The sequence below is a fragment of the Stegostoma tigrinum genome, chromosome 4 (genome assembly GCF_030684315.1).
Source record: "Stegostoma tigrinum isolate sSteTig4 chromosome 4, sSteTig4.hap1, whole genome shotgun sequence".
In the NCBI taxonomy this organism is placed as follows: Eukaryota; Metazoa; Chordata; class Chondrichthyes; order Orectolobiformes; family Stegostomatidae; genus Stegostoma; species Stegostoma tigrinum.
Genome location: NC_081357.1, coordinates 10,942,736 through 10,955,366, shown reverse-complemented (window position 1 = coordinate 10,955,366; position 12,631 = coordinate 10,942,736). Strand labels below are relative to the sequence as shown.

Here is a 12,631-nt window from a genome sequence, read left to right as displayed (position 1 = left end):
AATAGTGTTCTTTGCACTGGGGGAGCAAAGGAGGGCTACAGGAACAGTTGTTGCCCAGCGTCACCTAACTGTTTGTCTTTCTGGTGCCACTACATATCTGAAACATTTGTTTTCTTAGATCATCTTTTGATATGACTTCTCCCCAATCTGTAAATTTCAAATCTCGGGTAAACCTCTTTGTGCACAACTAATTTCTACATGTGTACCTATATTTCAGTAATCTCAGAATTCAGGTGTGACCAGAATATTAAGCAATTTAAGTATGATGTGGTCTTGCTTTTGTGCACATAGGTTAGCAATCTGATTGCTTGAGTGAAATACTTGGACGTATTAAAAGCCAAGCCTGCCTTGATTTGATTTGACTAGCTTTCCACCTCTTTTCTGGTTCTTGATACATTCCGGCATTATATTTCATCTCTCTCGGTTCACATGCATACATTTTGGTCAACTTACAGTAATTGCAATTTGATGAATGATTTACATTAAACTTCTGAATGCTATCCATAGTATGAATTTTAAAAAGTATGACCAGTTTCCGGCCTGACCTGTTAGAATTGCCCAGTTTTCTTACTGTTTCATTCTTACCAAAACGAATAAAACTACACAATTTCATCTGTCAAGTGCCTGATGACCTCTTATATAAATGTGACAATAAAACTGTAAATCTAAAAATAAAGTAGTGGTGTTTTTCCATGTGCAAAACCAAGTGTCACCTTGCTCTTAGCTTTGAAATACTAAATATAATGCAAGATTTTACTACAATGGAGTTTGTCTTTCACTGCATTTCTTATTACACTCCGTTACTCCTCTGTTTTCTGCTTGACATTTGCTGCAGTCTCTGCAAAAGGCCCCAGGGTCTTGGTTACAGGCCTGCTTCTGCCACCTTGGGCCAGGTCTCATACCTTATACCCCTTGGATGCTCCTTCTGACACTGGCTCCAGTTGTTGATGGTTCGGGACTTGACTGCAGTTCTCCGCCACCGAGGCAGAAGCTTCTGCAACCCCCGAGCCAGAGCCGGCCATGGATCTAGGGCTGCACGGGGCCTGGTCCTAAATGACTCCCCTGCATGGATCAGAAAACAGCAGAAAGACAGCAAAGCTGCCATGGCACCAAGCGATGAAGATGAGAGATGGTGCAGATGTGGCCACACTCTCTCTGCTGTATGGTACCTGTGAGCTGCAGAGGACTGAAATCAGGGGCCAAACACTGCCGACCCAACCATTACTGCTGTCTTAGGTTATTACAACCCCAACCACTATAACCTACACTTCGTGTTTTGCCATTTGCAAACTTTGAAAATGTACCTTATATCCCCACGTCATTAATGGTTATTAAAAATCAGCAGTTATCCTAATTGTGAGCCTGGGAATATAACTGCTTCTCTCGTTGTTAAAGCAACTACTCACTACAGTTTTATTTTCTATTCCTTAACCAATTTGTTAATCCTGTGGCACTTAATCATGTTATTTAAACAGATTCTTTCTAAATGCAGCAAATTCAGGCCAACCTCCCAACTTGGGGCTAAATAGTACAAAGTAACATACCCACCACACTAATAGTGGACATTGACCATCTCTACCAAAACAGAATCTAACCATTTCCCTTGACATTCAATGGCATCATTATTCTGAATCCCCTACCTTAGTTATCCTAGGGTTACCATTGTTTAGATTCCCTACAGTGTTGGAAACAGGCCCTTCAGCCCAACAAGTCCACACCGCCCCCTGAAGTATCCCACCCAGACCCATTCCCCCCCCCCCCCCCCCCGACAACCCACACACCTCTGAACACTATGGGCAATTTAGCATGGCCGATCCACCTAGCCTGCGCATCTTTGGACTGTGGGAGGAAACCAGAGCACCCGGAGGAAACCCACTCAGACATGGGGAGAATGTGCAATCTCCATTCAGATAGTCGCCCAACTGACCAGAACTTGTGACTACAAGAGCACATACTAGGGTGGATATTCTAGTGAGTGACTCCACTTCTGACTCCCAAAGTCTTCCTGCCATCCACAGAGTGCAATACAGATGTGTGATGGAATCTTTCATTGGCATTACCCTTCTATCCATGGAGGATTAAAGTAGCTCTGATGCTAAAGTAGCTCTATTTTAATCAATAGTTTAGTGTTTGTAATCAGAGGTTCAATTCCCACACCAGCGAGGGCTACCATGAAGAACTAACCTCCTTCACCACCTTTCATCTGAGGTGTGGTCACCCTCTGGTTAAACCACTACTAGTTATGTGTCTCTAATGAGAACGCAGCATTATGGTCTGGTAGATATATGGCAACTTTATCTTTATCTTGTTTAGAAAGTTTGTATTATACTTGGAAGTGATTGCAGATCTAGAATTTAACGTAGAGTGTGAACTGACTTATGGTGTAAATGAATGTTTAAAGTTAATTTTCCAGAATGGGGAAACTTGAGTACATTTGGATATTTGTGTCATGTTGTTATTGTGTTGCACCAGAAGCAGTGATATTTGTTTTTGATTTAACTGTACTTTGCAGAGAAGCTTACCCAGACTGCACTGTTTACGAAGCGCGGCTCTGCTATAACGTGGCAAAACTGATGCGTCTTGATGCGAACAGGTAAGAGATATTACTTTTGCTTCTGTAAGGATGATACTTAATACCCTGGTCATTTTTATGACAACGCAGTTTAGCTTTTTGTTTTTCCTGGTGCGAGCATACACATGTATAAGTCCTCTTTTTTTCATAGCACAAGAGGCATTTTTGGCTGTGTCACCAGTACAATATAGTAGCCTCTACATAAAGACCCTTGTGTTAGGCACCTGCCTGCCCCGCACCCCATCAAGACCTTTTTTCTGTGTTTACAGGGAAAATTAAATAGATTAGATAATCACTATCCAACTGTAGTGTGCAGTAGAGTTGTGATAACTAAAGTTGCTTGTTTCACCATTTTAAGATTGAAGAGCTTTCTATTTGCAGCTTCATCTTAAACAATAGGTGCAGGAGTAGGCCATTCAGCCCTTCGAGCCAGCACCACCATTCATTATGATCATGGCTGATCATCCACAATCAGTATCCTGTTCCTGCCTTATCCCCACAACCCTTGATTCCACTATCTTTAAAAGCGCTCTCTATTTCTTTGCTGTTTTGTTTCAATGTTTTTATTGTAAATACTCTTTCAGGCGAAAAGCTGAGCGTAGTAGAAATTACTATTCTAAAGAAGAAACACCAGTTATGATAAATCCTAAACCCTGCGGTCAGCTGTGCTGTTGTGTTATTAAAGGCTGTGAACAGGTATGACTGATTTTAATACTAGGTGGTTCTTGTTTCATAGCTTACTTTTGCTATGAACTTCAAATACGTTAGTAGATAATTGGTGTGAAAATCATGTCAGGAAGTCTTGGACAGCACCCGGATCTCTGAGAGAGAGTCAGTTTATATTATATGATCGATTTTTCTATCATCAGAAATGAGCCGATCTTCATGGCATTGGATTGAAGTGCAGGAAACTTTTTCATTCCGCAAGTCTGCAGCTTTAATGTGTGATACTGAAGGCAGCAAGCCAAGTTTTGCCAAAGTGCTTATGCTTTTTATTCAATTGGGTGTCTCTTGCCAATGGTAATGGAAGATTTTTTTCTTACTGCAGGAAAATGCTGTAGAATATTACACTAAATTAGAGCAAAAACTGAAGGAGGAGTATGTGAAAGAAAAGGAAAAAGTGTATGAGAAACCACTTGGAATGGCTTTTGTAACCTTTCACAACGAAGCTGCAGCAGCCAGGTGAGTCAAGCTTACAAAAGGATATTGTAGACAAGCCCTTCGAATGTGCGATTATTCTCTGTTTGGCCTCTAGTTATGATGTTTGGAAAAATTGAAAAGCTGAAAAACAGAGGCAAATGCGAATGATTGATTATGCTTGCTGGTCAGAGACTCTATCTCAAGAGAACCCAAGCTTTCTGGAGCTATCTTGTCAAGCCCCCTAAGAATATTACATGGTTTAATAAGGTCACCTCATTGTTCTAATCTCAAATGAGTATGGGTCCAACCTGCTCATCCTCTTGATAAGACACTTCTTCCATATCTGGTGTCAGCCTAGTTGGCCTTCTACAGACTGCCTCCAATGTTAATATATCTTGAGAAAGGGCCCCAGAACTGTTCAGTGTTCCATCTGTAGTCTGAATAGTGCCTTGCATTGTTTTAGTAACAGCTGCCTGCTTTTGGCTTTATTGTAGTTGTCACTGGCCCCAGTCCAAGGGGTTGAGATGATCTTGTTACGTGCCAGGACTTTGATCTTGCCCTCAAATTTCTTTTCTCTTTAAAGGAAGCACAGGTGATTTGTACACAAACTGCAAAGTCTTAGTTACTGTTACTCCAGTTGGGGTACTGTGTACAGTTTCGGTCACTTCATTTAATGAGCATAATTAAATAAGATTTAACATCCCTGTGGATAAGGGAACGATTGAGCAATAAAATAAAGTCCTGATTTGGGAGAGTGCCAATTTTAATAAGATAAGACAGGATTTGGCAAAATTGGGCTGGCAGCAGCTAATTGCACGAAAATTCACATCTGTCCACTGGCTCACATTCAAAGGATCTTCGTCAGTGTAGGACCAACGTCTTGCACCTTTACAGAAACATGGGACTAACCAGACCAGAGATCCCTTGATGTCAAGGTCATGAGATTGGAATTTTTTTGGAGGGGAAGTGGGGCTTGGGTAGACTGCTGATAAGCAGGCCCCAAAGGCTCAACAGCAGATGCTCTCGAAGAGAATAGAAAGTGCAGGAGGTAACTAAAGAAAAAGAATTAAGAGAGCAAAGAGGGGGGATGTAATAAAGTTCTGGTGGCTAACATTAAGGAAAATCCAAAGGCATTTTTCAAGTAAATTAGGGACGGGAGAATAACCAGGGAAATGGTAGGGTGTGTTAGGGACTAAAGTGGCAATCTGTATATATAGCCAGAAGAGATGGTTGAGGTTTCAAATGAATATTTTGCATCTTTATTCGTTACAAAGAAGGACAGTGTTGGTATAGAAATCAGGGAAGGATACTGGAAAAACTTGAGCGAATTAAGGTGGAAGTGGAGGTCAGCAGGCTTAGCAGGCTTGGAAGTTGATGAATATACAGGTGCTAGAATATGCACAGAGATCCAATGTTAGTGAGGTTGTCACTATTCTGCTCAAATAAGTACATTACTGAATGTGAACAATTTTGTTTTTTATGCAATTTGACTTTCATCATGCAGAGCCCAAAGTTGTTTTGGGTAGGCTGTTAACAGGCAAAGGGATGTCTGGAAAGTTGAAGGCTTTCAAACACAAGATAACGAGTTCAGGGCCAACATGTTCCTGCTAGCGTGCAGGCAAGGTTGGTAGGAGTAGGGAACACAGTGACTAAAGATATTGAGGTCCTGGTTAAGAAAAAGGAGGAAGCATATGTCAGCTGTAGGCAATTGGGTTCAAGTGAATCCCTGGAGGAGTATAGGGGTGTAGGAGTACATTTTGAGGGAAATCGGGAGTGCAACAAGGGGCTGTGAGATAACTTTGGCATATAAGGTGAAGGAGAAAACAAATTCTACAAGTATATTAAAAGTAAAAGAGTAACTAGGGAGATAATAGGGTTCCTTAAAGATGACCAAGGTCATTTGTGTGTAGAGGCATAGGAGATGTGAGATCCTAAATGAATATTACTCATCTGTATTTACTGTGGAGAATGATGTGGAAGTAAGGGAACTCTGGGAAATAAATAATGCCTTGAAAAGACTCCACATTACAAGAGAGGAAGCGTTCGAGAGGGGAAAATTTCAAAACGAACCCGCAGGGCAATGTTTTCACACTGGTGCGAGTGTGGAATGAGCTGCCGGAGAAACTGGTGGCAGTGGGTACTGTTACGTCCAAAAGATGTTTGGACAGATACATGAATAGGAAAAGCTTAGAGGGTTATTGGCCAAACACAAACAAATGGGGCTAGTTTAGGGAAAGAATGGGCTAGTTGTATTATTGCTGAACTGTTAATCTAGAGACCCGGGTAATGTTCTCAGGTCCTGAGTTCGAATCCTGCCATGGCAGCTGATGGAATTCAGTAACTTTGGAATTACGAGTGTAATAATGACCATGAATCCATTTGTCGATTGTTGGAAAAACCCATCTGGTTCACTAGGACCTGCACAATGTGGTTGACTCATGACCACCGTCTGGGCAATTAGGGATGGGCAATAAATGCTGGCCTAGCCAGCGATGCTCTCATCCCATGAATAATGGAATAAAGTTTAAGAAGCCTGATCAGCATTGACAGGTTGGACTGAAGGGTCCATTTCTGTGCTGTATGACTGACTCTAAATTCAATATCATTCTACTGAAGCAAGATACTGTGAATTGTCCACAGATTTACCATGAGCTTTTTCCCCAGGCATATTGCTTGCTGGTAGAGACTACTTTGCGGATTTGCAAGAGGACAACTTTATGGGCATTTCAAATAAGTGCAAGGGATTACCCAGCCCCAACCATATAGTATATCTGCATTATCATTATTGGAGCTGCTCCCACTTGTCCAATAGGATTACTGTAGTAGATTAAATGTAGTTTTACCTGAATCTCCATTGTAAGCAGAGATCTCAATGTTTAAGGGACAGTTTTGCTAACTTCATATGTTTGTTGCACATGGGGATGTCCTCCTTAAAATGGTGCATTATCCAACATAGCATAGAAGATTTACCTTTGCTTTTACATCTGTTATTCCCACAGAATTCTCAGAGACTTCAATGCCTGCAAGTGTCAGGGCTGTATATTCAGTGCAGAACCTCTGCGATCTTCGTATAGCGAGTTCCTCCATACTTCATATTGGAGTGTGAGTTATGCCCCTGATCCCCACAATATTTATTGGTAAGTTATTACTTTGTGTTGGTCTTGATAAGAGGTACCTGTTTGGCTTTGCTACAGAAGTAGCAGGGAATTGACATCTTTGCTGAGTTGAGATGCAAGAGGAGTTGAAACAGATTAGCCATGATTTCATTGAACTGTGGGGCATTAATGACTGTTCGACTATTCTGTTCTTGCACCTATTTCTTGTTGAACTGAAGTGAATGTAAATTTACAATAAGTAGTCAGTCATATGCATTCTCAGAATTGGCAACCCATTTATTTCTTAGACCTAATTTGAATAGTTGTTTGGAGATACATTCAGCTGTTCTGACCCATGAAACAGTTGCATGAGGTAGAGGATTTCAGTTTTGATCCAGCAACAGTGAAGTGATGTTGTGCAACCTGCAGGTGAAATTGGTCATGTTAGCTACAGAACACGTTCAGCCGATCTTCAGAGTGGTGTCCTAGGCCCAACTATATTCACCTGCTTCATCAAGACCTTCCTGTACCATGAGGTCAGTAATGGGGATGTTTCGCAATGATTGGCGCTGAACATTGCGCATTCACAACTCATTGAAACAGAGCAATCCATTTTCAAATGCAATGAGATCTGGACTAAGCCCATGGAAGGGTTGACAAGTGGCAAGTAACAGTCACACCGCACAAACGGCAGGTAGTAACTCTCTTCAATTAGAGACATTCGGCATTGCCATCACTGAATCCCCCCCCACTGTCAACATATTGGGTGTTATCATCGTCCAGAAACTTGACTGGTCTTGCCAGCATGCAGGATATAGATAGGCTGGAGTCTTGGTCAGTGAAATGTTAGAATTTAATGCATACAAATGTGAGTTGATGCATTTTGGAAGGTCTAATGCAGAAGGGAAGTATACAGTAAATTACAGAACCCTTAAAAGTAATGACATACAGGTCCACAGTTGAGGCCTGTGGCATGTTTCCTTCATCAGTCAGGGCACAGTGTATTTTAAAAAAAAAAGTTGGCAAGTAATGTCGCAGCTGTATAAAATTCTTTTTAAGGTCACATTTGGAATACTGAATACAGTTCTGGTTTCCACACTGCCAGAGAGTACTGAAAAGGTTTACCACTATGTTGCCTGATTTGGAGGGTGTTAGTTATTAGAAATGATTGGGAGAAACTGTTCATTTTCTCTTGAACATTGAAGGCTGAGGGCAGCCTGATTAGGAGTTCATGAAACTGAGAGGCTTGGATAGTTGGAGACGTTTCCCCGGATCGAAATGTCAGTTACTAGGGGATATTGGCTTGAGATAAAAAGGCAAAGTTTAAAGGAGATATGAGGCAAGTTTTTGTACAGTGTTAAGTACATGGAATGCACTGATAAAGGAGGTAGTAGAAACAGCTACAATGACACCTTGACAGGCACAAATAGGCAGGAAATAGGGATGTGGACTGCATAAGAGGCAAAAAGTTTAGGAAGGCATTGTGTCAACATAGATTTGATGGACCAGAGGGTCTGTCACTTTGCTGTGTTATTTTTGTTCTATAAGAGTACGGTGACACCAAGAACAGTGTAGAGGCTAGGGATGCTGTAGCAAGTCTGTCAACTCCTGATCTGTATAGCCTGTCCACCGTTTTACGAAGCAAGTCTGCAGTGTGGTGGAATACTCACCACTTGCCTGGGTGAACGCAGATCCAACAAAATTCAGTAAGCTTAACAATCATCCAGGACAACACAGCCACATGAATGGCACCATATCCTCAAGCAAGTACTCCCCCCACCACCAAAGCTCAGTAATAGTAGTGTGTATGGTCTACAAGATACACTGTAAATATTTGCCAAAGATCCTTGGGCAGCACCTTCCACACCCATGACTACTTCCATTGAGCAGGACAAGGACAGCAAATAGCTGTGAACACCACTACCTGCAAGTTACCCTCCAAACCACTCACCATCCTGACTTGGAAATATATCGCCATTCCTTCAGGGTACTCCAAGTTCTGAAATTCACTCCTGATGATGGATCAACCTACAGCATGTGGCCTGAAGCGGTTCGAGAAGGCAGCTCACCACCACCTTCTCGAGGGGATGGCCATATGTCCCCTGTCTCTCCCATGAGAGACTAGAATGGAATTTCAGAAATTAGAGCTGATAATGTAACCATGACATTTTTGCACCACTCTATGTAGATTTAAAAGCTGAAGGAAGTTGAAACCACTGGGATTGCTTTCCTAATGCATCTCCAAATACTGGAATGATTTAGAAACCTAGAAGTCAGGAGCAGGAGTAGGCCAAGAGTATTCCTTAGAACCTACTCTGCCATTCAGTGATTGTGGCTGATTATCCAACTCTACTCTGTTCCTGCTTTCTCCCTATACCATTTGACCCCTTTAGTTCTAGAACTATATCTAACTCCATGAAAACAGCCATATTTTGGCCTCAACCACTTTTGGGGCAGCGAATTCTGCAGTCTTGCCACTCTGGATGAAGAAATTTCTCTTCTCCTCAGTTCTAGATGGCCTATCCCATATTCTTAAACAGGGACCTCTGTTTCTGGACTCCTTGCTAGTTGGAAACATCCTTTTTGTGTCTATCATGTCTAGTCCCATTAGACTTTCATATGTTTGTGTGAGATCCCCCGCATCTTCTAAACTCCAGTAATTCTAGTCCTAACTGATCCAGCCCTGCGGTCCCAAGGATTAGTCTGGTTTTGAAATGTAAATTAAGCAAGGAGTGCTAAATATTGTCTTGATCCAAATATTCAGGTTCTGCTTCCACTATTTTTTTTGAGCAAGCTTTCCAAGGACTTGTGGCTGTCTAAGAAAAGTTTCTTATCTCTCTCAAATGGGCAACTCCTTTTAAACAGTGACACCTAGTTCTAGATTCTGTCACAAAAAGAAACCTTTCTATATCCAGATATTGCTCTGGTAAATCTTTGAGCTGCGCCCAACGCATTTACATCCATCCTTAAAAAAGGAGATCGCATTCTACAGGTAATGTTTTGTCACAAGATTTATGAAATTCAATTTCATGGTTTATTTTGGCAGGATTTAATCATGTGACCTCTGCATTGTTGGCCTAGCAGAGCGGCTACTCCACCCTGTCCTCCATGTTGGTAAATCTCTGCTCCTTCCTTCAGTTTGAGTGTTTAAATGGGGCGAAAAAGCCTTGCTTCACCTGAGTAGTTCACTTGGTAACACTGTGTCCTGTAGGGCACGGTGGCTCAGTGGTTAGCACTGCTGCCTCCCGGCACCAGGAACATTGGTTCAAATCTGGGTGGATGCTGTGGTTGGTTCGCCCGCTGAGCTAGTTCGTTTGCAGATGTTTGATTACTTTGCTGGGTAACCTCATCAGTGCAACCTCCAATGAAGTGCTGTTGTGTTTTCCTGCCTGGTATTTAAACTCTAGGATCCATTGGATTTGATTTACCTCATTTCTGGTTTTCCTTCGCAGTGGTGTGTGTATATATAGGGTCTAGTTTGATGTGTTTGGCCTTGGTGGAGAACGAGGCCTTAAGAATTCCTGTGCTTGTCTCTGTTTGGCTTGTTCTAGGATCCTGATGTTGCCCCAATCAAACTGGTGGTTCTCCTTATCTGTGTGAATGGAGATGAGTGAGTACTGATCATGTCTTTGTTGCTTGTTGGTGTTCATGTACTCTTGTGGCCAATTTTCTTCCTGTCTGGCCAGTGTAATGTTTGTTGCAGTCCTTGCATGGAATTTTGTACGTTATGTTGGTTCTTCCCATAGTGGGTAAGGGGTCTTTGATTCAAGTTAACAGTTGGCATAGTGTTGACATGGGTTTGTGTGCACAATGGTCGTAGGTGTCTTATGGTCAGTTTGGATACATTCTTGATGTATGGTAGCGGGATGAATGTGTTAGGTCATGCAGCATCTCCCTGTTAGTGTGATAGGCATTTTTGCATTCAGTTGTTTGGGTATCTGTTGTCCTTAAACACTTTGTGGAAGTACTTTTTTTTTTGGCAGTGTTTCTGGTTGCTATGCTGTTGCCATCTTAAATAGTGTTTTCATGCAACTTTCTTTGTGTATGTTAGGGTGGTTACTATTGAAATTCAGTCCTTGGTCAGCGTGTGTGGCTTTTCTGTGCACCTTTATCAGGAATTCCCTGTTGGTACTGCATTCTAACATAATGTAGAGAATGGGAGCTGTTCCATCCTTTGCTCTTCCCTGGTGAATTTGATGCTGGTGAGAGTGTTGTTTATTAGTTGCTGTGTCTCCTGTAACTTTGTCTGTGTGATAACGGAAGTGTCATCCACTTATCAGATCCATAGTTTAGCTTGGATTTGCGGAAGGGCCATGATTTCAAGTCTCTGCATTACCACTTCTGCTATCTCCGAACGAATAGTGGAGGCTATACTGATGTTACCCAGCACGGTAATGGAACATCTGTGAATTAACAAACCAGCTTGGCAAGTGAACCAACCACATCATCTATAACCTGAGCTATAAATCTACTCAAGACCCTTAGAAATCTGTGTGGAGCTTGCACATTCTCCCTGTGCTGGCATGGCTCTTCTCTAGGTGTTCTGATTTCCTCCCACAGTCCAAAGATGTGCAGGTTAGGTGGGTTGGTCATGCTAAATTGCCCATATGCCCAGGGATATGCAGGCAAGGTGGTTTAGCCATGGGGAACTGCAGGGTCAGAGAAATAGGGTAAAGGGGTGGGTCGGAGTAGGATGCCCTTCAGAGGGTCGTGTGGACTTGATGAGCTGAATGACCTGCTTCCATACTATTGGGATTCTGTGAACTTCTGTTGAGAGCTAGATTACCAATCTTAAAGTAGAATAACAGTAAGTAAATCTTTTTATTTACACAGGGAGCACTTGTCATTGAGGGGGATTTCATGGTGGCTGCGCTGTTTCGTCATCAACTGTGTCCTTTTTATTCTTCTCTTCTTCTTGACCACTCCTGCTATTATCATTACGACGATGGACAAGTTCAATGTTACAAAGCCTGTTGAATATTTAAATGTAAGTTTTCATACATCAATGTTTTTTGAAAAAGAATTGCTTAGTTTCTTCTATTCCCCACCCCAACTCTTGTGTTGTTTAAGTTCATTCACACATGCAGACACATGCACATATCCATATGTATGCATACGTATACACTCCCTCTTCTGGAGAAAGCACAAAATCTAGAGAGAAAGTTGCATACCAATTTAAGGAGAAGCCTGCCTTCAAGGTCAGGGAAAAATTTACCCAATCAGGTAAGTTTTAAAGAGACCAATGGTCAGTGACACCAGCCCCTCATCACTTCCAGTGATCCATCTTTGTCAGTTGCAGGAAATCTTTCAGTTGCCTTTTGAATGCTTGCACTGAAACCACACTCGTACGTAGGGGCAACAGTCCCCATAGCTCAAACTACAGGAAGAATTTCCTCTTCTTACCTAATTACTTACCATCCTAGCTTTATTTGAACTAAGGACGATATCTACATGGATAGACCTTAATAGAACCATACAACACAGAAACAGATCCTTTGGTCTAACTTATCCATGCCGGTCAAGTTCCTCAAACTAAACTAGTCCCACTTGCCTGCGCTTGACCCGTATTCCTCCTAAACCTTTCCTAAGCATGTCACTATTCATGTCCAAATGTCTTAAATGTTGTAACTGTACCTGCTTCTACAACTTCCTCTGGCACGTCATTCTACAGACAAACCATCCTGCCAGGTTCCTTTTAAATCATTCCCCCTCGCCTATTCAAAAAAAAGCCCCCTATTTTTGAATTCGTCCACCCTAGGGAAATGACCTTTGCTGTTCACCTTATCTATACCCTCCATGATGTTATAAACCTCTATAAGGTCAC

General features: G+C 42.0%; 1 protein-coding gene across 5 annotated transcripts in view; it reads left to right on the top strand.

Moving 5' to 3' along the window:
* LOC125452287 (CSC1-like protein 2) overlaps positions 1-12,631 on the top strand; it is a 215,780-nt gene that overhangs the window by 146,561 nt on the left and 56,588 nt on the right. For all 5 annotated transcript variants that reach the window (XM_048530516.2, XM_048530518.2, XM_048530519.2 and 2 more), the window contains 5 exons: positions 2,513-2,593; positions 3,157-3,268; positions 3,621-3,754; positions 6,712-6,849; positions 11,641-11,794. In XM_048530516.2, the coding sequence (XP_048386473.1) occupies positions 2,513-2,593; positions 3,157-3,268; positions 3,621-3,754; positions 6,712-6,849; positions 11,641-11,794 (619 nt within the window). The remainder of the gene's footprint in view (positions 1-2,512; positions 2,594-3,156; positions 3,269-3,620; positions 3,755-6,711; positions 6,850-11,640; positions 11,795-12,631) is intronic.